Source organism: Hemicordylus capensis, chromosome 5 (assembly GCF_027244095.1).
Source record: "Hemicordylus capensis ecotype Gifberg chromosome 5, rHemCap1.1.pri, whole genome shotgun sequence".
In the NCBI taxonomy this organism is placed as follows: Eukaryota; Metazoa; Chordata; class Lepidosauria; order Squamata; family Cordylidae; genus Hemicordylus; species Hemicordylus capensis.
In genome coordinates this window covers 60,653,143-60,679,499 of record NC_069661.1, presented here as the reverse complement: position 1 = coordinate 60,679,499, position 26,357 = coordinate 60,653,143, and the positions used below count along the sequence as shown (strand labels likewise).

Here is a 26,357-nt window from a genome sequence, read left to right as displayed (position 1 = left end):
GACCCTGGTACTAAAAAGCAAGTTAGTGTTTGGGGTTGATTGGTTTGTTTTCTCTGTAGGTGAAGAGAGAAAAACACCCAGTGACTCAAACAGCCCTTCTTCGTCATCCCTGTCAACACTTAGTGATTCCGCCAACAGCAAAGAAGATGTAGAGATCAGCCCCAAACCCAAGGGTTCAAACAACCTGCTGGTAATTTCCGTAGTGCCTGGTAGCCAGACCTTACTAAACGCGGAAGAGAAGTCAGAGAAAGGTAAAACTTCGGTGATGTGGATGTGCAATTCCTTCCTCCGCTCACTCAGGGCTGTGGTGTGTAGCTTAGGTAATAGTGTCTGTGATTTCCTTTTGCAGGTTTTGAATGTGTTTTCTGTAACTTTGTCTGCAAAACAAAAAACATGTTTGAGCGCCATTTGCAAATCCACCTGATTACACGGATGTTTGAATGTGATGTGTGCCACAAGTTCATGAAGACTCCTGAGCAATTACTGGAACACAAGAAATGCCACACTGTCCCCACCGGTGGGCTCAAGTAAGGAAAGCAAGTACACAAACTTTTCCTGTGTTAAGTTCTTCAAATATGGTGGGATAAAACAGAGAAGCCATTTTCAGTGGGATTCATTTCTATCTGGGGAGGTAGAGCCAAGGATATTTACTCTGAAGAGCATTTATACTCTTTATACACTACTGAGCAAAGTATCAGTCCCCTCCAACAGAGTAAAAACAGGATTGAACACTACAAGGCAACACAGGTGCTCCTTATGCACTATGTCTACCATATACGCAAATCTTGCAAGAACATAAATGCCAAGGATGACTGATTAAAACAAAATAAAGTAATAATTATGATTTGCAAAACATGAATAATATAACCCAAAGCCCACATTGACCAAAACAGCATAAAAGACCTCACCCCAAAGCCCTTTGAGGATGCACTAGAGCAATGAACCTGTTTAGGCAGTGGGGGCTGCCAGCATGTGCCCCCTGCCACAGGTGCCCCCTGTGTACCTAGTGTACCCCCACCCCAGTAGCACACACCCCAGTGGCAAGGGGGCAAGGTGTGTATGGGAGGTGGTGGCCAAGTACTTTCCTTTCCTTCCTGCCTCCTCCTGCTGCTCAAAAGATGCGGCAGAAGGAGCAGGGGGGGCCTGGGGGTGGGGAGAGACAACTCAGGGGCTGCCAGTGGAATCTGCATGGGCTGCGCAATGAAGACCACTGCCTTAGAGTATGTCCAATTATGGTCCAAAGCGTCAGAGGAGGAGTGGGCAATCTTGACCCTCCACAGTTGTGGCTGTGGTGATGGAAGTTGTAGTTCAACAAAAGCTGGAGGGACAAGATTTCCCATCCCTCCATTAGACAATGATCCAGTGACAGAAAATGAAAAAGACGGGGTTCAGGAACCATCCCAGATGAGAACCTTCAGCAATCACTCTTCCAGAGACCTGCACAAAAGGCAAGCTCCAGGGGCCAGTGATGTCTTTTTTTGTGTGCCTGGGGTGGTAGCCCATCCTCTTGATTCTGAGAACTTTGAACTCATTCCTGGAGTCATCTGCAGCACAGAAGTGCACCCCACTATTGCCACATGATGCCCAGAGGCAGCAGGAGGTTCTCCAGCTCTGCCAGAGTCAATGTTTGTGGAACAGGGCATCCACTCTGCGCATCGGTTGGTCTTGTAACCAGCCCCACAGTGAGCTGTCTGTGGTCCTGACCACTGTAACCGCACCTTCTTGTGCTTAGCCAGTGCACTGCTGTGGGTTCCAGCCTGGAGCAGGACACCAGTGCATTCTAGTGTATGCACAAAATCCCTGCTTATAGGAGCTGTCTACTTCAGTCCAGTGGAAGGGCAGTGCCATGCACAGAGGGATGCACATATGGTTCTGCCTTTGAAATAGATGGGGTAGTCCTTGCAGATGGGGATGCTCTGGGTGAGCATTGGAGCCCCTCACCTGCAGCAGATCACTGGGTCAGAGTTCTAATGTGTTTAGGACGTTTGTGGTTCTTCAGACTTCAGAACTAAATATTTGCAGCAGTTGCTTCCACCCTGCCGCTACCATTTTTCTCTCGGCCCTCTTCATTTTCTCAAATATGTCTGTTGGTGATGAGACAATGTTTTCTGGGCTGAAATTTTTCACAATACACAACTAATCCTGCTTCTGTTTTCACTTTTCTATCTCATTTATGTTTTGATTAAGGGGTCCGAAACTTTGTTATTGACCATGTACTTGATGCTTAATCTAAAACAAAATGTGCACCTTACCAGCAGTTAGAGATGCCAACACTTCTGCACTGAATTTGTGACTCAGTGCTGAGAATGTGCATGTGTTGCTTAACGGAAAGATACATGTAAATGTAATAAAGCTGAATTCACAACAGGATTTGGATTTAAGCCAGTTCAATCTTATTGATTATCTCAAGTTGATTTAGTCAGTTGGTTCCAAGTACATATGCCTACCTGGAGTTTGCCTAAACATTAAAATTCTGAACCAGTGATCTACTATAGATGATTGGGTTGTGGGTTGGACTGTAAATCCATTGCAATAGGGCACAATCCAGCTAAAAGGAAGCACTTTGAAGTCCCAATGATTTCAGTAGTGGAGAATTAAACATATGCTTAACTCTTCCATTGGAAAGAAATATTGTGCAAATTGCTTCAATTTAGCTGGACTGTGCCCATAGTTACTTACAGATGCTTAAATATGCTTGGGCCTCATTCACAGGCTCACTCACAAGGATACTAAAATTGTCTGGGTACTTCCCAATGAGATTGATACCAACATCTCTCAAAACACACTGATTAGTACAAGAGACCGGCAATGGGACATTTCTGCACGTAAGACTTGAACTGTGGTCATAGTGCATTTCAGAGAGCAACCTCCCAGCAGAGAGCAAGCCAAGTGAGAATATGTTGTGAGATACTAACTGTGGGGTTGCCATTGCCTCTTCAGGCTTGGATTTGGGAAAGGGTACACTTCCAGTAGCAGTCAGAAGCATAGATCTATGCTTATAGAAATGTAGGCTTCATTTACTGGTGTATATATACCTCACAAGCTTAAAAAGTGGCAGTAATTCTCCATGAGCCAGAAATCTGAAATTTGGTACACATTAGTGACAGGCAAACAATCCTCAATTAGATCCACGTAAGATCTCAACTGCAATTAATTTTAAAGAAATCTTGGAAGAAGAAAAAACTCAGAATGTTGGTTGCACTATATAATATGGAGACTGATATGGAGATTAGTATCCCCTTTACATGAACAGTTATATCTACCAGGATCAATGAAGCCTGGATGAGCATTGCAATCTGGATTCATACTTATATTGCAGATCTTCCTTACTGGATCAGGGTACCTTTTCCTATGAACTGTAAGTAGCCAAACAGGCCACATTCCACCTCTAAACATTCTTCATCTGTATATTTTTTTAGTAACAGGAGTAGCTGCCCACTCTCATTTCAAGACTCAGAAAGTTTGAAACTAGGTTAGTAGTTCTGTACCAAGTGTGCTGTAGTCTATACACACTATATACTTGTGTTTTTAACAGGGAAAGGTGAGATATAAATCATTAAAATGCGACAACTATGAATATTTATATACCGCTTTTCAACAAAAGTTCTCAAAGCAGTTTACATCGAAAAGGAAATCATAAATAAGATGGTCCCCTGCCCTCAAAGGGCTCCCAATTCAATTTCTAAAAGAAACATAAGGGAGACAGTAACAGCCACTGAGGGTTGGATAGGGACAGTTGCTCTCCCCTTGCTAAATATAAGAGAACCACCTCTTTAAAAGGTGCCGCTTTGTTCAGTTAGCAGGAGAAATAATCATAAACTTCTTACATTTTGATGTTGTATCAAGAGAAAAGATTTTAACATTTTAATTAAAGCGTTTTGGTTTTTCCCTGTATCATAGATTAAATAAGATTGCTTGAAATGAAATTCAAGGGATGGAAAACGTTTAGAAGAATGATTGCTTCGACCCAAATCTCAATATATCTTTGGTTTCTGGTAGGTGCCCGTTCTGCATTTACTCCACGAACCGTCCCGCCGCAATGGAATGCCATTTGAAGACTCACTACAAAATGGAGTACAAATGCCGGATCTGCCAGGCAGTGAAAGCCAATCAGCTGGAGCTGGAAATGCACATCCGGGAGCATCGCCTTGGCAACCATTACAAGTGTGACCAGTGTGGCTATCTTTCAAAGACGGCCAACAAGCTGATAGAGCATGTGCGCGTCCACACTGGGGAGCGCCCTTTTCACTGTGACCAGTGCAGCTACAGCTGCAAACGCAAAGACAATCTCAACCTGCACAAGAAGCTCAAGCATGCTCCACGCCAGACTTTCAGCTGCGAAGAGTGCCTCTTCAAGACCACCCACCCTTTTGTCTTCAGCCGCCATGTGAAGAAACACCAAAATGGGGACTGCTCCGAAGAGGAGAAAAAGGGACAGGGGGCAACCTCCAAGGAAGCCAGCCCTCTCCTTTCCGCCAACAGTTCCCGAAGCCTCTTGTCCCCGCTCTCACTGATGTCTGCCTCCCAGGCCCTGCAGACAGTGGCCATGTCGGCAGCTCACAGTGGCGGGGCGGAGCCAAACCTGGCACTTAAGGCCTTGGCCATCAACGGCACTGCGCTGTGCTTTGACAAGTATCAGAACTCCGAGTTTGCCCACCTCATTCCCTTAACCATGTTTTTCCCTAAGAACCACTTTGATATAACATTCCATCCGCCCAGACTAGAGACTGTACGCCTGGGCAACACTTCGCCGAAACACTCCTTCCTCGCCTATCTTGGATTAACAGAAAGGGCAGAAACTGTCTGAGGGCAGCCACATTCTGTACCAAAAATACCCCTCTCCCCAAACACCCAGCAGGTATATGCATCGCTGCAAACCATACATCCAAGAGGTATGGCTGGCTGAACATTTGTACTATAGATCATTAGTAGTAAGCTATAGGAAAAACAAAAACAAATGGCTCTGTGTGTGTCCTTAATGCATTGACATGAAGGCTGCTTTATTAACTCTTCAGAGAGGTGACCTCCTGCATACTTCTACCTTCAGAGGCATGTTCCCAGTACTCTTATCTAAGAAACTATTTTGTCTTGTTTTAAGCAGAACAAGAGTGTCCTTAATGGCAATCAGCACTTGCTAAGATTACATATGGATGCATTTTACTTTGGGTGCGTGAGTGTGTGTCTGAAAGAGAGTCAGTGTGCCATGACATTGCTTTTGCACATCCTTTTTTACTGGCTTGTTTAACATGAATACATATTACTGCCTTACACCGAGTCAGACCATGGGTCCATCTAGCCCAGCTTGGTCTACTCTGACTGGCAGCGGCTTTCCAGAATTTCAGGTAGGGGTCTTTCCCAGGACCTGCTGCCAGAGATCCTTCAACGGGAGATGCCAGAGATTGAACCTGGGACCTTACACATGCAAAGCATGTGCTCTGCCACTGAGCTATGGCCCTCCCCTTGCGGTCATTATCACAGTTCTCCATCCTCTATTCCTGGCTTCCTTCTCTTTATTTTACAGACACTGGAATGTGGAAACAGCAATGCTCGGCTGAAGGGGAAAAATGGTGTACCAGTCAGTACTGTTTGGAATTTGCTGTAACAGAGTTGTTGCCTTGGCCTCAGCTTTGAGAATCTGTGGGTCGAGGCAGCATTGGGAGAGAAGGAAATAGTTTAGTCATTTGCAAGGGGGAGGGTGTTTCATGTATTATGTTTTTGCTACATGGAGATAATCTGCTGTAGACACATGCATGTGCACTGTAGTGTTTGACATGCCCTGTGAGTGGTTTTTTGCTGTGTAGCCACTGCACATATATGCTGCCCAGTGGAAATATTCATGTCAAAAAGTAACACTCCTGCCCCTCTAAAAATATTACAGTGAGCCACACACTTTCTAATTTGAAGATTATCTCTATGAAGGAAAACTGTAATCTTTGAAGCTGCCCTGGCCAAACAGTAGAGACATACATGAGGATGTAGACAGACCTGTTAAATCAAAGCGCATTTAATACATGTGCAAGATCAGATTATTCTGCTATGCCCATGAAACACAGGGCCAGTTCTTACAATATCTGTTGTACTTAACTACAGATATGAGAGTACAGAGTACGCACACCAAGCGTCAGTTTTAAATGACAGACATACCATTTAAATCACTACTTTTCTTGGTGAAATACTTTGAGGCAGTTGCCTGATCGTTTCCCCCTTTGTGCTTCTGCCTATTTTGTCAAGAAAAGAGGTGATATAAACATATTTGCATCATTCACAACTGACGCAGGGTCAACTACAAAATAATATTGTACAAAGTGGCTCTAAAATCAGTCCTAGATCAGCATAGCATATTTCAGTCATACACATTCTCAGACTCTATTCATGCAGTGTTTACCTTTGGTTTGCAAAGACAAGAGTGTGTGAGTAAAATTCTACAGTGATTCAATCCAGAAAAGGGGAATTTAAAAAGGTGGTGGTAAATTCTGGGTTTAAATGCTCAGACTAAATAAAGGCAGGTTTTGCACAGTGCTTGAGTCTTGCACTAGTATATTTCTCACTTGCAAAAAAAAAAGGAAAGAAAGAAAGAGAAAGTGTAGAAGATGAAAATGTTTCTTCTGTGGACTGAAGAAATATCAGATTGTATATTTGAAAAGTTAATGGGGCGTTCTTTTACATGTAAAGATTAAAAGGTGCTGTTTAATCATATGGTTCTCTTTTATATGCCCAACTTTTCAGCTATATTTGCAAAGTTTGTGTCCCTATAAACATTATTTTTCATGTTATTTGTAATCCTTAATATCATTTTGTTAATGCCTACTCAAGTATACTCTTCTAGGAAGCTATCTTTATATTTTCTTAAAGCTCTTACTTTGTGGTCATTAAAATGACATAAATATTGCACTTTATTGCAGTAAGCAGCAGATTTTGCATTCCTAACAGAATATCTAAGTAAATTGTGCGCTTTCCCCAACATTTGATTTTTTTTCTTGCCCATGCACTGAAGTTTATCGCATTATCACATCCAGCTTCCTCCATTAAATATAGGAAGAAATCCAGATCTGTGTATGGATCAGAGTGAAAGAAACTGTTTACAATGGAAGACAAGAAGAAAGAATACCTAAATATTAACAAGTTAAAATCATAATTACAGTCATGGTAATTAGAGTCCACACTATAGTTTAACTAATATGTGGACTCACTTAGCTAAGCTAGTGCAGTAAAATAAGTCATTTAGTTGTTCTTCACACATACATCTTGGGGCCCTTGTTCATTGCACTTGACTCAGTTAAAACTACTCTTTGGGACATGTTCTATGAGCTACTCTGCTGGCAAACAGATGTTTAAAGTAAGGTCAGTACAGTGTCATGAACGGTGGCATTATAATGGTATCCCTTCCCAAGCTGTGATGGTATCGCATTGCCTAGCAATAACCATCACCTGGAGTGCCATAGCATCATCTCAGAAATCGTGCAGCCTGGCACAGGAATGTGAGAAGAGGCTATGGTGGGGGTGGACTACTGATGCCTCCGCTACCTCGGATCGCATTCTAAGAGAATATCATCAATGGCAGAGCCACTGCAACTGCACACGAGAGGTGTCACAGAAAACTCTCAATGCAAAAAGATGGTATCCTGCAGAACATGGAAGACCTGGCCCCTGGCCCCATGCGCGCTCTCTCGCTCTCTCTCTCACACACACACCTCTTAATTATCTATCAGCTATTTCTGTAGGTTTCAGGATACCTATCTGATGTAACCTTGATCCATTTAGTTAACTGCAGACTGGCCATTGACCAGAATGGGCATCCTCTACTAGGAATGTTAAAAGAAGAGAGAATACGGAATAAGGATTTCCTTACTAGGAAATGTATTCAGAATGGTAAAAATGAGTTCCTTTTTATAGGGAATCATGGAACTTCATTTTTATAAGCAATTGCTGGTGCAGTTAACAAAATATATTCAAGCTGTTTCTGGCTGAATCTCCAAACATGCAGAAACACTAAAAACAAAAAACTAAGTTGTGTGTCAGCAGGTAAGCTACACATGCATAAGAATGTTAAAGGAATATTTTCTGTAAACCAAATGGTGCAATATGCATAGGAACTTCAAGGAATGAGAATATTATGATGCTGTGAGCAACGGAATGCCTTGGGTTTAACCATTTTCCTTTGTATTTGTCTGTCATAGCAAAGCTTAATGTAATTGGGCAGCTTTATTTAGCACTTTGGGCATTGAATTATTTCTGGAAAGGACATGATTTCTGAGTGAGAAAAAATGCATCTGGAAGTGTTTTTATTTTTTTAAGAAAAAATATACAGTATTTATCAAAGCCCTTGCATATACAGTACAATAATTGGTTTGCTGTTTGAAGCTAAAGAAAGGAATGCTCCCTATAGATAATCCTTTGCTTGTTAACAGATTAACATTTCTACCAACATGCTCACTTTGTATCTGCTTTTTTCACTATGCATTCTCTATGATAGGTTGGTTTCTCTTTTTCCATCCAGTAATTTGGTTACATTCTCAGCACTTTTCTTGTTTCCCCCATCCTTTTTAACTTTCTGTATCATATTCAAATATCACACTGTCAAGGTTTGTGTACATTAATGGAAATTTGTATTGTATAAAGCTTTTTTGCATTATAAGGCTGTACAGGGTCATTTTGACAGTAACTGGTATATTTCTTTGCATCTTACGTTGCATTGCCAATTTCTAGTGTATCCGGTTTGGAAGTATATATATACTCTAATTAAAAACAAAGTTGGCTATAATCTGGCTTTTTTTTTCCCCACTGCTTTGTCATTTAATATATTGGAATTAAGGCATTTATGTAAGATGCTGGTACTGATTTATGTAAAACTTGACTGGAGTAAATTACCTGTGTGTGGAGTAAAATCACTTGTTTTGAACTAGGAAAACAAAAATGAAAAGGTAAGTAATGACACTTACTGTAAAGTCCTGATAAACTGCTGTTTATATTTCCAGAGGGTGAAGCAACTGACAGTGGATACCAACTTACTATTTTATTTATATACTTATTTTCTATTAATAGTGTTTGACAATAAACATTCCTCACAAGATGACAAAAAAGTAACATAATAGTTTAAACACAATAACAGAGTATGTTGCTGGTACATCACATGTATTCTAGAGGGGCTTCTGAATTTTTTCTTTATATCAGTCTCATGACTTATAAACTGTATGTTTCTAAGCGAACACATTCTCTAAGTTTCACCATCTTCATTTTATCTGAAGTCTGCCATCCATGTGCCAAGAAAGCCAGTGTGATGTAGCGGCTGGAGTGGTGGATTTGGATCTGGGGAATCTAGGTTCAAATCCCTCCTTAAGTATGAAACTTACTGGGTGGTCCCCACCTTTGTGGATGTCACTATCCCTCAGCTTAGAAGCCACAGGGCTGCTGTAAAACTAAATTGGTATTGTAAGCTCCTTGGAAGAAGGCAGTACACAAAAACAACAAAGAAATGTCTGTATGATGAGTGGTGTATTAAATGGAAGTAGCTTTTTCATAATTTTATTATACACTCTGAAGATTCTGTTCATTATAAAATGAAAGTGATTTGACCTAGAGAATCTGTCTGTTGAGTAGAATCTGCCAAAACTTTAGAGAAATCTTCTGAAAAATGGCTAAGTAGTTCTAAACGTTTGCTTTAAGTTAGGAACTTGACTGTTTGGAACCCTGCCAACTCAGAACATCCTTTCACTTTTTTCTATTATGATTTTCTCATAATAAATCCTATTATGCTATTCCTATTATTAAATAAATCCTATTACAGAAGTCTGTCCTTCCATGGTTTAATAAACATTTGTTATGTATTTTTAGAGTTAAAGAGTTTCACAGTCCTAGTTTTAAATTGCAAATGGTGGCATAGTGCACCATCTGTCTTGAAAATTCTGACGTACTAGAGGATTAGGAGGAAATTTTCTGGTAAATCAAAATTCTAGTCTTATCCCAGCAGTAAAATGGCCATCAGCTCAAGCGCTCTTACAGAAAACAACAGCAATATGATGGGACAAAGGTGTATTTGATTGTGAGTAGGTTTAGGAAGAGGGAAAGGACAGGTGCTTATGTGAGTGAACAAAAGGTGGGGAAGAAGAACGAAAAGATGTGCTGCTGTGAGAAAAAGAAAGGGGGTGGGTGGGTGAATAAGAGAAAATTCGCAACCATCTCATTCTGTAAAATGCATATATGTTTTCTATCTGATTCTTTGACCATAGAAAGCATTTTGAGAGTTCACTCGCATTGTGTGTAGTCACCATTGCAGTAATTCTGGCACTCCCCACCAGCTATGCCAGCGGGGTGTCTCCCAGAAGCCCCTGCACAACGCTGGCACACACACGGCCACCGTGCATGGCTGCTGGGGGAGAATGCCACCAGTGCATGGGTACAGCTGGGGGAAGCACCTGGATTACTGTAATGGCAGCAATCAGAGGAGGAGCAGGGATGGACCAGCTCTCCTCCACGTTAAAGGAGCTGAGTAAGCCCTTGATTTTAAAAGGGGTTGTGCCATGATTTGGAAGCCAAATCACATTTTGAACACTTCCCTAACATAGAGATTAAAGCAGGTGTGCTAATTAATCATTTCCATGCTTTTTGGTGCATGATTTGAATTTGAATTTTGGTGCATGACTGAAAGAGCCTTAAATCTGCTCTTAAACCAAAGGATTTTTCATCTCAGAATATAGACTGGTGTTTTTGGTAGCTGATAGACAATTTTGGAGATACCATAGGGGAGGCAATAGTCCAAAGCACTACCTCCCCACATTTGTGCCCTTCCTTTTCTTCAAAAGCATTGTGGAGGGGCTGGGAAATACACCCCTTCTATTTGATGCAACAATATAACCTTACAGTTTGGCTGCTGCATTGTTTTTGGCTGACCTTTTTTTATTAATTTGATTTTGATTCTATATTGTGTACCACTTAAGCTCAGGAAAGGTGGTTTATAATAAGATTGTTTGTGGACACTTTGTAGCTATGGTTAAACTGAGACCTCACTCCCCCTACCACCCATGACTTTTAGTGGTGGTATTTGCATTTTACATCTTTGCTATCTCTAGAAACCTGCTCACAGTATTCTTGTGATCATTCCCCCCACCCCAACTAAATATATGTCTCCTTGCACACAAATTCAGCACTTTTGCATAAATATCAAAATATTTTATAGGCTTTGGGCACCCATCCACCCTGCAACCACACTGAATCCTGATTTTTCAAGAGTTGGTAACTGGTTCTGAATAACTACGAGGGTTTCATCCATTTCTGGCAACGCTGTGGCTTCCATTACGGTTGAGAAGATGATATTGTTTCACTGTCCCATATTTGCTGCTGAAACAGAAACAGAAGAAAAGGAAAATTCTGTTTGGCTTACAACTTTGTGTTGTGTGTGTCAAATTTTATATACTATATTATTTAGTGCAGTGTCTCTTAACCTTGGGCCCCCAGATGTTGTTGGACTACAACTCCCAGAATCCCCAGCCACAAAGGCCATGTCGGGATTCTGGGAGTTGTAGTCCAACAACATCTGGGGGCCCAAGGTTAAGAAACCCTGAGAGAGAGAAAGAGAGAGAGTGAGTGTGTGTGATTGTGTATAAAATATCCCCATATCAATAGGTGCTCAGCAGAGCTCATAACAAGGCAGACATGGCAAAGCCAGACAAACCCTTTGTAATCTAGAAATCAGTATTCTTCATTGATGTATTAAAAGTTTTACACAGCTGTAGCAGACTATCCTACAAATTGTACCACAACTATTGCAACAAGGACACTTGAACTTGCACACACAGGTCAAAACAGTAGTATAGGTGTGGGAACCCATTGTAATTACTATGAATACATGACCAAGAGAATGCTGTGCTAAGAGTCATAACCTGGAAATTTCTGTACTTACAGAAGAATCATAGCTTGTTGTCCCTGTGGGGACAACCACAAAATCCTGACTAGAAATTGACGGAGTTTCTGTTCTCTGTCCAGTTTGACTCCCTATAATTAAAGCTTTAGAAAACAAAAATCAAACATTGTAAATATTGTTCCAGGAAAAAAATTTTTAAAGACATCTCAATCCAAGTAATTTGGACTTAAGCTTACCACTGAGATAGTCTTGTTTTATGCACTGCTGGATTGCACGAAAAGATGTTACTGGTGATGGAACACTGACTGCATTATGGTTAATCTGTTTTTAAAACAGGAAAGAAATAGGTGGTGACAAGATTATACAAGTTAAATATGACAGAGTGAATTACTTCAAAGTAACATGTATGGATATTTAGCTGGTGGTACTACTTGCTGTTTCCTTTTTGTTTAGACTGAATGGTCTCACAAACAGGGCTGAGTTCACCCATTTGGATGGGTGACTACATGTGACCACTGTCTGCTGCAAGATATTCCCCTTAGGGGATGGGGCCATAACTCAGTGGCAGAACTTCTGCATTGCAGGCAGAAGTTCCCAGGTTCACTCCCTGCCATTTCCAGGTAGGGCTGGGAAAGACTCCTGCCTGAAACCTTGGAGATCTGCTGCCAGTCAGTGTAGACAGTACTTAGCTAGATGGACCAATGGTCTGACTCAGTATACGACAGCTTCCTATGTCCCTAAGTTTCTAGAAAGAGAAGCTCTAGACCCCGAGCCCAGCTGGAAGCCCCAGCTTCTGACTTTGAAGCCCTGCCACGGACTCACTGTGGTAAGGTAAAAGGCTGTGCTTCCTCATGGTTGAGGGGTAAGCACCCAGCACATGTCAAGAGGTACTCTAGTCTCCTTTGTTACTAACCAGTTTCCAGGACTGAGCCCTGACTGAAGAAGCCCTGCAAATCTCATTCTCTAAAATGAACCACAAACCCAACAGTTGAACTTGAAATGCTATGAACACTGAGCACAAATATATTCCATTGTTTCCATGCTTGGCTTCTTCCTCACATATTGAAAACAGTAATTATTCTCCTAGTAGAAACACCCTCTCTGTTAGAGCTTAATTTGAGACATGGCTCATTAGAACTCAGCCCTAGAACCTGTTTGCTGTGCCAGGATTCCTATGCCTTCAAACATGTGAAGTGGAATGTTAATACAATTGCATGGATACATCCTGCTAAAGGACATTTTCTAGCCCATTGGTATCCTTTCTAGGCACGGCTTCATACTAGTGCTGGTAGAGAGAAACTCCCCTCCACCCCCACTTCAGAACAGCAAGATCTACTCTCTTCCCCACCTGCCACAATAGTACAACAGCAGCAGTGTCATCACTGTACCACAGAACTGGAGTGAATGGGCCAGCTTTGCAGCAAAAGGGAAAGCCTACTTGCTTTTTCAAAAGGGTGGGGTGGGGTGAGTGTTGTAACTGTTGTAAATGAGAAGTATACATCCTATAAGACTTTTAAAAAAATATTATTTAAATGGCGAGTAAGGAGCAGCTCTGTGCTATTTTCCCCCTTTTGTAATGTACTACATTTTTATTCTTAAAACGTAATAAAAGCATAATATTTTCTTTTAGATTGTGAGCCCTTTGGGGACAGGGTTCCATCTTATTTTTATTTATTATTTCTCTGTGTAAAACGCTCTGAGCCATTTTTGGAAGGGTGGTATAGAAATCGAACTACTCTAACTAATAAATATAATTAAAAACATAGGAACATAGGAAACTGCCATATACTGAGTCAGACCATTGGTCTATCTAGCTCAGTATTGTCTTCATAGACTGGCAGCGGCATCTCCAAGGTTGGAGGCAGGAATCTCTCTCAGCCCTATCTTGGAGAAGCCAGGGAGGGAACTTGAAACCTTCTGCTCTTCCCAGAGCAGCTTCATCCCCTGAGGGGAATATCTTGCAGTGCTCAAACATCAAGTCTCCCATTCATATGCAACCAGGGCAGACCCTGCTTAGCTATGGGGACAAGTCATGCTTGCTACCACAAGACCAGCTCTCTACAAAAATCATGTTCATGGGATAAAGTGGCTCTATAAGCACTTTTATCATTAATGTGTCAGAGTTGCACAGCAGTCAAAGGTCCTCAGGAGAGCCTACTGCTAATACCCAAGATCACCTCTGTGCCCATAGCCTTCATATAGTGGCAGCAGAGCCACTCTCTCAAAGCCCATCCTAGCAGGAGAGGGCCCATGGATTATAATTTTCAGAGGGCTCCCTGAACCCAGCCCTGAATGATGTCACAGGTACTATCCAATAGGTACCAATGACAATTCGTCAACACATGCACACATCTGTCAGAAAAACTGTGATGGCACTTCTGGCAAAGAGATTTCACTAGGAAATTCCTGAGGCACTACAAAACCCTGGAAAACTCAGTTTGCCAGTGATGGACAAGCAACAGGGGGAAAGAAGTGTTTGCACATCTCAGAAGATGTATTATCTGCAGAGCCCAGTGGAGGTGGCCGGCTATAGCAGGAAGCCAGTGGGAGTAGACTCACTACCCATCTACCACCTCAGGCAACTGCCTTGGTTGGTCTTATGGGCAGCCATGCCACCTAGCCTCCTCTATTGCAACCTTTCACCCGATTTCACCGGGTCTGGGGTCTCCTATAATAGTTGCTCAAGGCAGAATTCCTGTTTTATTTTTTGTTACATTTCATTGCTGTTTTTAAATTAGCTGTTGTTTTGTTTTGTGGTTTTACTGATAATTTTTGTTGGAGTTATTTCCTTTTTAACTGCCCTGAGGGCCTATATAGATGAAATGGTGGTATACAATATATTTTTTACTAAATACATTCATACATATATACTGTATGTTAAAATGAAACTTTTATGGCATGTATTTCATTTAGGGACAACCCATTTCCAAACTTTGAAGACAATGCATTGAGCTTCTGCTGTAGCCTCATAAGGTAAAGTGTGCCGTCAAGTCAGTTTTCACTCCTGGTGCCCACAGAGCCCTGTGATTTTCTTTGCTAGAGTACAGGAAGGGTTTCCCATTGCCTCCTCCCACGCAGTAGGAGATGATGTCTTTCACCATCTTCCTGTATCATTGCTGCCCAATATAGGTGTTTCCCATAGTCTGGGAAATATACCAGTGGGGATTCGAACTGGCAACCTCTTGTTTGTTAGTCAAGCATTTCCCCGCTGCACCACTTAAGGTGGTCACAGCCTCTTAAGACTCTTCTCTAAATATCCATGTTTGCAAGATGCAAGAAGAAACACACCTTATCTTCTTCACTAAATATGCCGAGTTCTTGTACCTCTTTACTTTGGTTTTTATTTCTAGTGGCCACAGTCAGTTAACAACTTATTTCAAGGTAATCCTGTTGGAGTCAATAGGATTAATTCTGGGATACATGGCTGGAAGATTGCGGGCTAAATCTTCTGTCTTTTTGCAGTTCTTTTCACTAGCTTATCTGCTTCAACATTAGCTGCCCTTAAGTGAGCACACTTTCCTATTTGAAACCAACCAGTGCTGAAGAGAGACAAATAATTGCTTTATTTTCACTGCTGGATGACATAATATACATAGTATACAAATGTGCATAAGAAAACCCTGCCACTCTTCGCTGTTAGGGAAAAATAGCTTCAGAAGTGGCTGTTTGGAACAGAGACGCATTGTGGGTGGAGGGGAAAGGGACCTTAATCCTCCCTCCTAGAATTTCTGCCACTAAGTGTAATTTTTTGTAGAAAAGTGGGACATTAATTTGACATAATAAAATAAGAAATGTTTTTCCTTGCAAACATGAGTATGGAACCCTGGAGAGTGGAAGAGATTTCAAGTGACACACATGCATGGGCAGGCAGGCAGGCAGGCACACACACACACCCATACTGCACTTACTTTGGATTGATGAATTTGAAGTTTCCCTAAATCACCTGGAGCCTTTAAGTCACTTGGAAATGCAGGATGAGGACGAAAGCCTAGGGGGAGAAACAAGAAAAGGAAGGTTTGCCTTAGGAAAGAAGTGTTGGAAGTTAAGGACTTTGCGCTGTCTCTTGTCTCAGTGACATAGGAGGACAGACTAGTGAGTCAGGGCTAGAGGGTCAAGACATTGGTCATCCCTTCTCTACTGCTCTGACACTATCCCTTTGGAATGTAGATTGCTACTCTCAGGGGACTTCCTTCCTTCCAGCCACTTCCTTCCTCTCTTCTCTTCCTGTTCCTTCTACCTTGCAACATGGCAAGCCTCTCTCCCTGCACCATGTGTGCAGAGAAGATGCAGAATCCATCTGCATCCAGCTAGCTAGATAGATTAGAGATCCTAACTCCTCACTTTCCTATCTAGAATGGAGTTCTCTAATGCCATATATATTGATTTGAAACTATGAACTGGCTCCAAGTTACTTTCCTCTCAGCATACACACATGCCTAACTAAATCCACTGTGTTGTCCCTCTGTGCACACTCTGCTATAATGAAAAAGGGTTTCTCTACCAGAGAGAATTCCCAACATGAAGTTCAATCAAACTCTTTAGAAACCAACACAAGACATGGCACACTTTCTCCATAAGTAAAACATGCATTCCATTAGATAAGATGCAGGTACACCCAAATAAAAAAATTAAGCACTAGTAACTAGGGCTCTTAATTCTCTTATCTAGACACCTGCTCTTGCCAACCACATTGTTGGATGAAACCCAGCAGAAACACATCTCTATGAAGTTTCATGTGACACTGCTTTGGTACCTTTCAATGGTTAAGGGCTTGGTGCTCAGAAAATCTATAAAAACTTGATCCAGCAAGGCTTCAGTAACAATCGTGGAGAAGTGGAGTCCATGCGAGCTATGGGAGGGGAAAGGGCTGCTGTTGCCTTTGGTGATGGGTGCTGATTTGTAATTAGCAGGACCTGCTTACTTACCATCTGCTCTGCTCCGCCCATATATTTGTACTTAAACATATACCAGAAAAACTACCACATCCCCAGTATTTTCTCCTTATAAGGACTGGACAGTGACCCGGTAAAGCTACCCTGCTCCTGAATATCTGCAAGATGCATTTACAATATCTGCAGATTCTAGGAACCCTTCACAACAGTGAGTGTGCATGTGATGTGGAATTATTTACAGTCTGTTGCATCCACACAGCCATTGCACTGCACCAAGTAGTAATTCGGGAGTCCTTTCTCTTTATGAGGTACAAAGTTGGAGGATTGTAAAAGCCAAAAGGAGGCTGAGGACTAATAGTTCTGAGGTAAAATGAAAAATAGATGCAGTAACTCTATCATTACTAAGCAGTTTAGACCTACTTGAAAATAAAAGGCCCAATCTGCCTCTGACACGAGTTAAACCACTCAAATTTAATAGTGGCTGCCCTTTATTTTCAAGAGATGTCTTCCCTTGGAGGAGAGGAGCAGATTTCACCAGACCTGACAGAAATTAATCTCAGCTGTTTCTAGGGCAAAAAGACAAAAAGAAGTAGGAAACAGGCACTGGTTACACCGCTTTCTCCACACAGGCCCCCCCCCCTCATTTTTTAAAGGCAGAGGGGAAAAAATTAAAACTATTTCCTCTTTATATTGGTGTGCCATACAAGAGGTCAATATTTGGAAGGGGGGAGATTTTTTGAGTTCTAGAGCCAACTCTAATACTTCTGTTGCCTGTAGTCCCCTCATTCACTCCTATGAGACTGTTCACTTCCCTCCCTTCGCCACACAGTTGCTCCCGTGTCAGCGTCGACTCCTGGTGACCACAGAGCCATGTGGTTTTCCCTGGTAGAATACAGAAGGGGTTTACCATTGCCTCATCCCACGCAGTATGAGAGGATGCCTTTCAGCATCTTCCTATATCGCTGCTGCCCGATATAGGTGTTTCCCATCGTCTGGGGAACATACCAGCGGAGATTCGAACCGGCAACCTCTGGCTTGCTAATCAAGTCATTTCCCCACTGCTTTATGTTACTTCTTTAAGTACATGCGCAAAATGTTTTTCCAGTGTGCTTTCTGTTGTGCTCTTGTACTGTGGTGCTGTACCACTTGTACCTTCTGGATTTTTCAAAACCACCCTTTTTAAAAAATCAGATTATTACTGGAAACTTCACTCTCTATTCTCAGTATGACCAGGACTCAAAGAAATACACAAACTATGATGTCCTAGCACAGCAAACATAACTGCTGCCTGTTCTGGGGGCTGTGGAGTGGCCAAGTAGGAATGTCAAGCCTTGATTTCAGTTGCATAAGAGCAGATTCCGATGGGGGGAGGAAGAACTAATGACTTGTAATCACTTTGTGGTAAGAACGGAGCAATCTTTTTTTCCTTCTTCAATGAGACATCCCCGTTAAGGGAAAACCAGCTGCAGATGAAACTGTATACAGCATTTCATCAGAAGTGCTTGTGGTAGCATTGACTATCCAGAGAACTATGAGGAGGCTCTCACCCCTTGAGTGGTAAAACTTTCACAACTAGAAAATCTCCCAAGAGGCATTTTGTGGCAGTCTTGTGCAGTGAAGTCTTCTGAATTATCATTTTCTATGGGGTTGTGATGTGTTGAAATATAACAAAGCCATTGCAAGGGAAGATATAGCGGCAGCCTCCGTCCTGTTAGAACCCCCATTTCACCCACTTCCCAGGTGCTGTTCCATTGTCAGCAGAACTATTTGTGACCCAACCAAGAAGCACCATTCTTTTCACAATGAAGCGATTGGGGGAGAAAGCCACTTTCTCCGAGTGTAGGAAAAAGCTGGTTCATCCATACCAATTTACCTACTCCGATGTAGGAAATGAAACTCATGTACATAGTCATGTGTCAGTGTGAAACAAATGCCTGTTTTGCCACAAGTATGCGTTTCAGAAACATGCTGCCAATTATAGCTTCCAAACAGGCATACACATGCTAAGACAGAGAAAGAGACACATTTCACACATGATAATGTAGGTTGCAAAAGGGCCCCATGATGCCTACATCCATTGTGACTAAAAACAAAAACAAAAAAAGTTCAACCTTAGCTAGAATGGATATCAAAACCATTCTTTCACTGACTATCCCACACACATCAATAAAACATCCAGCGCAGCAGGGAAATGGTTTGACTACCAAGCCAGAGGTTGCCGGTTCAAATCCCCGCTGGTACCTATATTGGGCAGCAGCGATATAGGAAGATGCTGAAAGGCATCATCTCATACTGCACAGGAGGCGGCAATGGTAAACCACTCCTGTATTCTACCAAAGACAACCACAGGGCTCTGTGGCTGCCAGGAGTCGACACCGACTTGACGGCACACTTTACCTTTACAGTAAGTGACATATTCCACCCTGATTGGTGCTGTCGGTGTCATTTGCAAGCATCCTTAAATGCAGTTGTGTGCTAGTGTGCTGTAGTGGGCAGAGAATTTTACGTACAGCAGAGGCCTGAGTCTATTCAGCCCTGAATCTCACTGTACAGACTATGGCACGGTTGCCCAACCTTGGGTCCCCAGATGTTGTTGTGCAACTCTCATCAATAACCAGCCATTGTAGCTGGGGGTGGTGCGAGCTGTAGTCCAACATTTGGAAAACCCTGCCCTGGGGCAAATGATACACTGTCAATCTAACCTTCCTCACAAGATAGTTTTGAGGATAACATGGAACCACCTCTGTTATATCAGTTTGAACTCCTTGGAGAAAGTAGTGTGAGAGATACAGGAACACAGTTTTCAAAGCTTTTTAGCTGAATCACATTCTGGCTTGTTTGGGAATGAGCATTACTCTATGGCACCATCTAGGGTTGCCTACAAACACTGCACATCAGACAAACACAAGCCTGCAGTTGTGACCAGCTGTGCACACCATTATTCAATGTCCTTATGTCTTCCTTCACATTTCTGTTATGATGCCACAATAACTTCTCTTCCAAGCGTTTTTGCCTTGCCTTTTACTGTTCCATCATCAATGGATGTTTTACAATCATAACTACACAGTCACATAGTTTGCTATAGAAGAACATGAGTTGTTTCTTTTCCCTACCGTCAGTTGCCTTTCTTTGTTTAGCATTGCCATAATGTCCAGGCAGATGGTGAAGCCGGTTTACCAAAAACACTCTAGAGAAAACACAAAAGGAGAGAAAGAATGCCATTTAGATGTAACTAGAAGAAAGTTAATTCTGCACTAAAATTATGCGTTATAATAGATTTATAATAGTTACTTTAAATAAATGAAATTTGTCTTCAGCCAGTATTTATTTAAGTATTTATACCTCACTCCTCCAGTACACTACTACATGCCTTACAAATATGTGTAAGCAGAGAAAGAGAAGACTAAGGGATAAATAAGATCCTTATATCTTACTCTTTTTGTGAGTGTATCTACTCCTGAATTGTCAACAGGCATGACAACCTGTTCCAAAGTAGAGAAGACAGTAAATTGTCCATGTGACAGAAGACCCATGTTAGAGTCTAAATGGCAGAAGAGAATTCCTAGAAAGCGCATGGTATCCAAAGGGGCTAGGAAAAACATAGAACAATAAATACCGAACACATAATAGGTTGGACAACATGTATTCTAGTGAGCTTCCAGATCAGCATTTAAAAAATAAGGAATACCCAAACCAAATTACAGATCTGAAAAGGCCCAGAGCACACTACTGCTTAAGTCTTTCTCCTCCTGCATCCCTAAAATACACAGTGAATATAATTCCTGCTGCTTGGAGATTCCCAGACCGATGGCAGGATGAGATTTGCCTGGCAGTCAAAAATACATTAATACAGGACTTCTAGCAGGTGAAACAGGGAAGCAAAGAGGAGGGTCCATAGAAGAGTAGTGCACTCACTTCACTGTATCTACAAATAGGCCCCTCAGCTTTGGAAGGCCCTCCCTCAAGAGCTTCGCCACGCTCCCTCCCTCTGTGTTTTTAAAAAACGTCTTAAAACACACCTTTTTAAGGAGGCTTTTTAATATCATTATTATTTTGTTATATCTGGTTGGTTCTTTAGCCGTTGATAATTTTTAGTTTGAGTTTGGAACTAATTGTTTTTAATCTGACTTTTTATTAATTATTATTATTATTATTATTATTAATAAATTATTATTATTATTTTACACAGTCAGACAGGTGTTATTGACTGGTTTGTTTTATTCAGACATCGAGTCCTTCCCAAGGACCTGGGATGCCAGAATTTTATTGTCAATGTTGTTGCTGTTATAGATATCGTCGCAGAATATAGGCTGTTCCCAGTAAAGCTGCTTTTTGTAATTGGCTGATGGTGATTTCTGTGGCCCCTATGGTGTTGAGGTGCTCTTCAAGGTCTTTTGGACTGCACCCAGGGCGCCAATTACCACTGGGATTATTTGGGTTTTTTTCTGCCACAGCCTTTCAATTTCAATCTGTCAATCTTTGTATTTTGTGATTTTTTTCTATTTCTTTATTATTATTATTATTATTATTATTATTATTATTAATTATTAATTATTATTTTATTACTTGTATCTGTGTCTATCTTATTGTTGTAAGCCGCCCCCAAACAGTATTGCACTGGAGGGGCGGGGTATAAATATTTCAAATAAATAGACAGATAAACAAACAAACAAACAAACAATTACAAGGCTTAATTGGCGCAAGACTACATGGTGATGCAAGTCTACAGTTCCAAAAGTGTAATAATTTCTTCCTTGCTGCTTTATGGAACCAGTTTCTAGTGCGGATGTAATTTCGGTGTACTCTCTTCCCTTCCTTCTGGCCACCCACCGTCCCAATGCAGGGAGGGCTTCAAGTCGGTAAATCTGGAGGAGTAGTTGAATTGTAGTCAAGTATTATTGCAGTGTCAGAGAGGACTATGGAGCTACAGTGCTGAAAAAAAGGGAACTTAATAGCTCAGGTTCAATGGGAACACCATGTACTGGAATAAGTGACATTTGGCAGACGTGTCCATGGCCAAATACATTACCAGTGTAGCATGAAATCATGGGGAGTGGGCGAATATTCAGGAGAATTCCAGTTTCACTGTGCCCAAGGAGCCCAGTACTATTATGGGAGCTTTCCATATGAACTGCCCATCCCACATGATTCCATATTTTTTGAGAGATATGGGATCTAGCTACTGGGAAGAAGCAGTTTGGATGCCATACTGGTATCGTATGAATCAGACCTAAGTTTCCCCACTGCATAAGCTATTAGGACAGTTGTGATGACCAGTATGGTACAGAACCAGAGATTCAGAAAGCGGTCCCTAATCTAAGCTTAGCTCACTAGCCAGCTATTATTTGTGGTTGTCACCAATCTGCTCTCTTCCATCAGATCCTTTTGTGCCACACAAGCAGAGGGCTTAGGAGAGAAGTGGGTCTTCTGTCATTCACACTGGGATATGTAGATAGTGAGAAACATTGGGAGCCCTCTCCTGCTGCTCAGAAAGTATTCCTCCAGTTCACCTTCTCAAAAATGGCAGTAGAAATAAGAACTCTGGTGAGATCATATGTGGGATGCTGGGTGTCCTGCTCATTAGAGGGCTAGGGGACACTCACCACTGGCAAGCTGGCCAGTAGATTTGTAGGTACTTGTGCAGAACCTTAGATGGCAAGAATTGGAACTTCATAGGGGTACCAAAGCTTAATGATTATGACTCAAGATTGTCAGAATCATTGTCTATTTAAAAAAAAATCTGTATTTTGACTTATGAGTGTGACTCCTGTTTTCCAATCTGTTGTGCACCAAAACTGGCAGCTGTTTTTCATCAAGATGCATTTTGGGATAAACAATGAGATCATTTTCTCCTCAGCGACAGCATGGAAATGAAAAAAGTGGGGGTGGGGGGATTAATTGTATTCTTACTTGCAAGGAATATCTACTCATAAGAGGCCCATCTTCTGACCACTCAGGATATTCCAAGATCTGTGGTTTGTGTTATCACTTGCTAGATTTTTAACAATTTTACAATCGCCTTTTTTAAAAAAATAAGTGTAAGATGCACTGCAAGTGTTTGTACCAGCTATCATTAACTAGAAATTATTTACACCAGTTTCTTAAGGCCTTCTGCTGTACAGTCAGTCCTATCTCACATCTTGCCATACCCCTTGTCTACAATTACATCAAACATGTGATTACAAGTGCAGGTAAGAATACTTTCATGTGGATTGTAAGCATTTCATTAAGACTATTTATGTGGGCATGTGTGAATAGAGGGGAGGGTGAGAGGGAAGGCACGATCCAGCTTACCTTCCCCCCAGACTATCGTAGATGTCTGCGGCACACTGCCACACACCCACGATTCACACTGCACGGAGCAGCATGGATCAACAGAGGCCAAGACTCATTTCCCCAGCCTCTGGATATCCCACAAGACACTGCACAATGAGCATGGTGCCTTGGGGGATTCACCCATCAGATGGGCACTCTAGCCATCTGGCTCTGTCTGGTTAGGCTGAAAGCAGCCCAAGCACACACACAATCCTGGTCGTTGGGTTAAGGTCATGCTTGCGCCCTTAACCTTAGCTAAAGGCTGGGCTTCCAAGTGGGGTTAGGCAGGCAGTACTGGGATCCGTGCAGATCCCAGCGCTGCACACGAGTAGCCTAACCCAGGCTTGGCTGCCCTAGCCTGGGTTAGGCTGCTCGTCGTGAGAACAGCCTTATAGTATATCTCTAGGTTTGTAGTTAAAGCAGTTGTAGGTGGATTAGAGGCTTCTTTACCCTTGACTTAGTGTTTTCATAACAGGGCCAGAATCGATCAGTAGTTCTAGGTGGCCGGCATAAGGAAGCATTTTAGAGATACCACAATAGGATAACAAACTGTCAATTATCAATAGTGCAATCCTATGCATGTTTACCCAAAAATAAATTTTAATCATATTTTAAAAGTGAAACCGGGGGCTGTTCCCAAGGAACATAGGAAGCTGCCATATACTGAATCAGACCATTGGTCTATCTAGCTCAGTATTGTCTTCACAGACTGGCAGTGGCTTCTCCAAGACTGCAGGCAGGAATCTCTCTCAGCTCTATCTTGGAGATGCCAGGGAAGGGACTTGGAACCTTCTGATGCTCTTCCCAGAGTGGCTCTATCCCCTGAGGGGAATATCTTACAATGCTCATACTTCTAGTTTCCCATTCATCTGTAACCAGGGTGGACCCTGCTTAGCTAAGGGGACAAGTCATGCTTGCTACGACAAGACCAGCTCTCCTCCCCTCGGATGTAGAGTTCCAGTTGTGCATACTCCAGTAAACACATACTGAACAATGTGCGCACACTATACACAATGTATGTGTGTACACTGTATACAGATTGTACATGTGTACAACATAACCTGTGAGCAGCCCTAGAATCTTTCAAATATTATCACCGCCAACCTGATCTTTCTAGAGACATTATTAGGGTCTGAAAACAGAGGAAAGGGGGAGAAAATGCAGGATTATTTATTGGAGTTTTAATGTAACATTTTAATTTAGTTTGAGCCATACTGAAGCTATAAAGCATAGGCAGTTAATCTTGGCTTTCTAGTATCCGAGAAACAACAAGTCAACGAAGAACAGAGGTGAGAGATTCTAATAGCATCATAAAGCACAGGAATTCTAGAAGACCTGGCTGTCTTACCAAAGCCTAGCCTCACCATTTTCTTGGAAATCATTATCTAGTCTTGCATCCTTTCAGCCTGATTTACCCTTAAATTCTTCAACAGTGTCAACTTTTTTTAAAATTGAGATAGCTGTCAAGTTAGCTCAGTTGGTTAGATTAATGCCAAGGTTTGGGGTTCAAACCCCATACAGGCCATAGTATTTGGGGTATTGGGCATTGATCAGTGGTGGCACATCTGATTTGCATGCTGAAGGACCCAGATTCAATCCCTGGCATCTCTAGGTGGGGGTGGGAAAGATTCCTGCCTAAAATGTTGGAGAAGCCGCAGCCAGTCAGTGTAGACAATACTGAGTTGATGGACCAATGATCTGACATGGTATAAGGCAGCTTCCTATGTTCCTATGGAAATAGTATTGTTAGATCAGTTTTGCATCTGGTAAAGCAAGGAAATTGGTAAATCAAAAACCTGTATCAAAGCGATGCTCTCACCTTTCCCAAACTCCTACTATTTCAACTGTAGTCTCAAATGCAGTTTTCCCTATTATACAAATCAAAGCAAAGCTATTTGTACCGTAGAGAGAAGCTTAGGGCCAAACTAAACGTAACATAAATCAGTTCACTGGGCCTGCTTCTTTGTGGATAAATGATGCATGTGCAATTGCAATTCAGACTGCCTGACCCTCCATACAAAGCCCCATTACTTCTATAATACTAATCTCTATTAATCTAATTAATGCCAAATCATTCTATGTCAGATAACGTACTTTGTATGCCCATTATTAAAAAACCAGTCATATTCAACATGTTCAAAAGTAAGTGACCTTGTTCACTTTCATACAGCACGAACTGGATCCAGCATTGTAAGGAGCAAACATTTAGGGGAAAGAGAAAAGTCAAACCAAAGGAGGTTTGGCTGTCCATTAACCCCATCATTTAATTGGATTTAGCTACCTGGCTGAGGACTTTGTTTACACAGAATCAGAGGGGCCGTTTAGTGGCTGAGTTCATGATCCTCAACTACCCAGGGTCTTGTGAAAAAGTTTCTTTTACTCAAGAAAAAGATCTATTGTAAGAAAATCCTTACTCTGGTGGATGAGGCCTGTGCATCCTGGTCGGAGAGGAGGGTGCAACACGGCAACGTGTGACAGCATCCAGTTCCTTATTTCCATAAGCACCAGAATAGGTCGTGGAACAGTCCTTATTGCTGACAGAGTGCTCTTTCCAAGCTTTGCCAGAATGATGTTTGATCTCTTCAAAAGCTTCAGGAGAAAGTGGGCTGAAGGGCAAAGGCGACCCAGGAGCCAAGAACAGATACTTGGCCATGAGAGCAGCTAATTCAAAGCCAAAACAGTAGTTTTACATAAAATTCGGAAATTGCTTTCCCCCACTGTTGTTGTCGGCACCTTAACTTGCTGTGACCCAGCCTAACTCCTGCAAAGAGGAAGGGAAAGGGAAGGCCTTGCACTTGTTCATAAACGTTGCTAAGCAACAAGTCATGAGATCAGCAGCATTGTAAACAGTACGAAAAGGGACAACTAAGAGAGAAAGGGTCTGACTACAACCTACATTTCTAGCATGGGAATGCTGAGGCTTAATCTTCACATCTGTATAGAACATTATTTTATCACCATATCTCTCACACCCTTGTACTTCAAACAGATTAATCTGGAAACTCCACCACTTCCAAGTCCTGACTCACAAGAACCCACACGAACTCCTGAGCATGGGTTGGCCTGCATGGTGCCAGTCTGGCTTTCTAGGCAGGCACATTGGCCCCAGTCTCTCAGGTGCCATTTTCAACTCCAAACTGCAGCCAAGTCTCAAGGATGGCTGTTACAATTCATGCACCCCAAGTGGCCTTCATGCCGAGAAGTGCTCTGGACTTCTGGTCCCCCGATGGGAATAATCAAAGCTCTGTTAACTCGGTGGAGTAGACACTGCCTTAAGGATAGTCACTTACCCT

At 42.0% G+C, this 26,357-nt stretch overlaps 2 protein-coding genes across 12 annotated transcripts in view; one reads left to right on the top strand and one right to left on the bottom strand.

Annotated features, from left to right (window-relative positions):
* ZNF827 (zinc finger protein 827) overlaps positions 1 to 8,761 on the top strand; it is a 164,869-nt gene extending 156,108 nt beyond the window's left edge. For 6 of the 10 annotated variants that reach the window (XM_053252223.1, XM_053252225.1, XM_053252231.1 and 3 more), the window contains 4 exons: positions 60 to 251; positions 350 to 527; positions 3,320 to 3,358; positions 4,000 to 8,761. In XM_053252223.1, the coding sequence (XP_053108198.1) occupies positions 60 to 251; positions 350 to 527; positions 3,320 to 3,358; positions 4,000 to 4,807 (1,217 nt within the window). In that variant the 3' untranslated portion in view covers positions 4,808 to 8,761. Of the gene's footprint in view, positions 1 to 59; positions 252 to 349; positions 537 to 3,319; positions 3,359 to 3,419; positions 3,473 to 3,900 lie in introns of all 10 variants that reach the window. The other 4 variants (XM_053252226.1, XM_053252224.1, XM_053252228.1 and 1 more) reach the window with 4 other exon arrangements.
* C5H4orf51 (chromosome 5 C4orf51 homolog) lies at positions 5,989 to 26,357 on the bottom strand. Of its 2 annotated transcripts, none has more exons than XM_053252235.1 (6): positions 25,479 to 26,357; positions 19,863 to 19,936; positions 15,766 to 15,845; positions 12,094 to 12,178; positions 11,897 to 12,000; positions 5,989 to 11,331 (listed from the first exon to the last, which is right to left on the bottom strand). In XM_053252235.1, exons 1-6 carry the CDS (start codon positions 25,715 to 25,717, stop codon positions 11,290 to 11,292), a joined length of 624 nt encoding a protein of 207 aa, XP_053108210.1. In that variant the 5' UTR covers positions 25,718 to 26,357; the 3' UTR covers positions 5,989 to 11,289. The 2 variants fall into 2 exon arrangements, with proteins under 2 accessions (XP_053108210.1, XP_053108209.1); XM_053252234.1 differs by having other exon boundaries at positions 5,989 to 11,334; positions 25,479 to 26,345.

What these genes read in the sequence shown, in the direction of transcription:
- C5H4orf51 (XM_053252234.1), bottom strand. Translation starts at nt 25,717, where the DNA reads ATGGCCAAGTATCTGTTCTTGGCTCCTGGGTCGCCTTTGCCCTTCAGC. An exon ending in CACAGGCCTCATCCACCAGA is followed by an intron (nt 19,937 to 25,478) that starts GTAAGGATTTTC and finishes TGTTTTCTCTAG; the next exon opens with AGTGTTTTTGGTAAACCGGC. An exon ending in CAACAAGCTATGATTCTTCT is followed by an intron (nt 11,335 to 11,896) that starts GTAAGTACAGAA and finishes TTTCTGTTTCAG; the next exon opens with CAGCAAATATGGGACAGTGA.